Here is a 1750-nt window from a genome sequence, read left to right on the forward strand (position 1 = left end):
GTATATATATATGTATATGTTATGTATGTATATATATATATATATATATATATATATATATATATATATATATATATATATATATATGTATGTATATGTTATGTATGTATATGTATGTATATGTTATGTATGTATATATATGTATATGTTATGTATGTATATATATGTATATGTTATGTATGTATATATATATGTATATGTTATGTATGTATATATATGTATATGTTATGTATGTATATATATGTATATGTTATGTATATATATATATATATATATATATATATATATATATATATATATATATATATATATATATATATAAATGTTATGTATGTATATATATATATGTATATGTTATGTATGTATATATATGTATATGTTATGTATGTATATATATGTATATGTTATGTATGTATATATATGTATATGTTATGTATGTATATATATGTATATGTTATGTATGTATATATATGTATATGTTATGTATGTATATATATGTATATGTTATGTATGTATATATATGTATATGTTATGTATGTATATATATGTATATGTTATGTATGTATATTTATATGTATATGTTATGTATGTATGTATGTTTATGTTATGTATGTATATATGTATATGTTATGTATGTATATATGTATATGTTATGTATGTATATATGTATATATGTTATGTATGTACATATGTATATATGTTATGTATGTACATATGTATATATGTTATGTATGTATATATGTTATGTATATGTATATATGTATATATGTTATGTATGTATATATGTATATATGTTATGTATGTATATATGTTATGTATGTATATATGTATATATGTTATGTATGTATGTATGTATATAGGTATGTATGTATGTATGTATATAGGTATGTATGTATGTATGTATATAGGTATGTGTGTATGTATTTATATAGGTATGTATGTATGTATGTATGTATATAGTTATGTATGTATGTATGTATATATGTTATGTAAGTATGTATGTATATATGTTATGTAAGTATGTATGTATATATGTTATGTATGTATGTATATATGTATGTATATATGTATATGTTATGTATGTATATATGTTATGTATGTATATATGTTATTTATGTATGTATGTATGTTATGTATATATGTATGTATGTATATTTGTATATATGTATGTATGTATGTGTGTATATATGTATGTATGTGTATATATGTATGTATGTATGTGTGTATATATGTATGTATGTATGTGTGTATATATGTATGTGTGTATATACGTGTGTGTATGTATGTATATACAGTATATCATTATATATATATATATATATATATATATATATATATATATATATATATATATATATATATATATATATATATATATATATATATATATATATCTGTATGTATCCGTTTGATGAACGATTTGCACCATGAAAACCTTAAAAATGCATATTTACATATATATTACCTTTGTATTTTCAATATCAGGCAAGATGGCAAAGGGTCGTGCGAATTCTTCGCGAATCATCGCCGATCGTGGGAGAATAATTGGACTATGGGAGGGCGGCATGACTCCAGGTGCCATTGCTCAAGAACTCGGCCTGCATCGGTCTACAGTGCATAAGTGGATCAAGCGCTGGCAAGAACAGAGGTCAGTCAGCACAAAGCCTCGTAGTGGACGGCCAAAAGCAACAACTCCCGAGCAGGATGATGCAATTGTTGAGAGAGCACAGGAGCGACCGTTAACACCTGT

General features: G+C 22.3%; 1 protein-coding gene across 1 annotated transcript in view; it reads right to left on the reverse strand.

Moving 5' to 3' along the window:
* The window catches only part of LOC145399850 (uncharacterized), a 56710-nt gene extending 55185 nt beyond the window's left edge, over positions 1-1525 (reverse strand). The window contains exon 1 of the mRNA XM_080272429.1: positions 1466-1525. Within this exon, the coding sequence (XP_080128555.1) occupies positions 1466-1525 (60 nt within the window). The remainder of the gene's footprint in view (positions 1-1465) is intronic.
* Positions 1526-1750: the final 225 nt, after the last annotated feature.

Source organism: Coenobita brevimanus, chromosome 50 (assembly GCF_032717465.1).
Source record: "Coenobita brevimanus isolate Jiangsu-jjx chromosome 50, ASM3271746v2, whole genome shotgun sequence".
Classification (NCBI taxonomy): domain Eukaryota; kingdom Metazoa; phylum Arthropoda; class Malacostraca; order Decapoda; family Coenobitidae; genus Coenobita; species Coenobita brevimanus.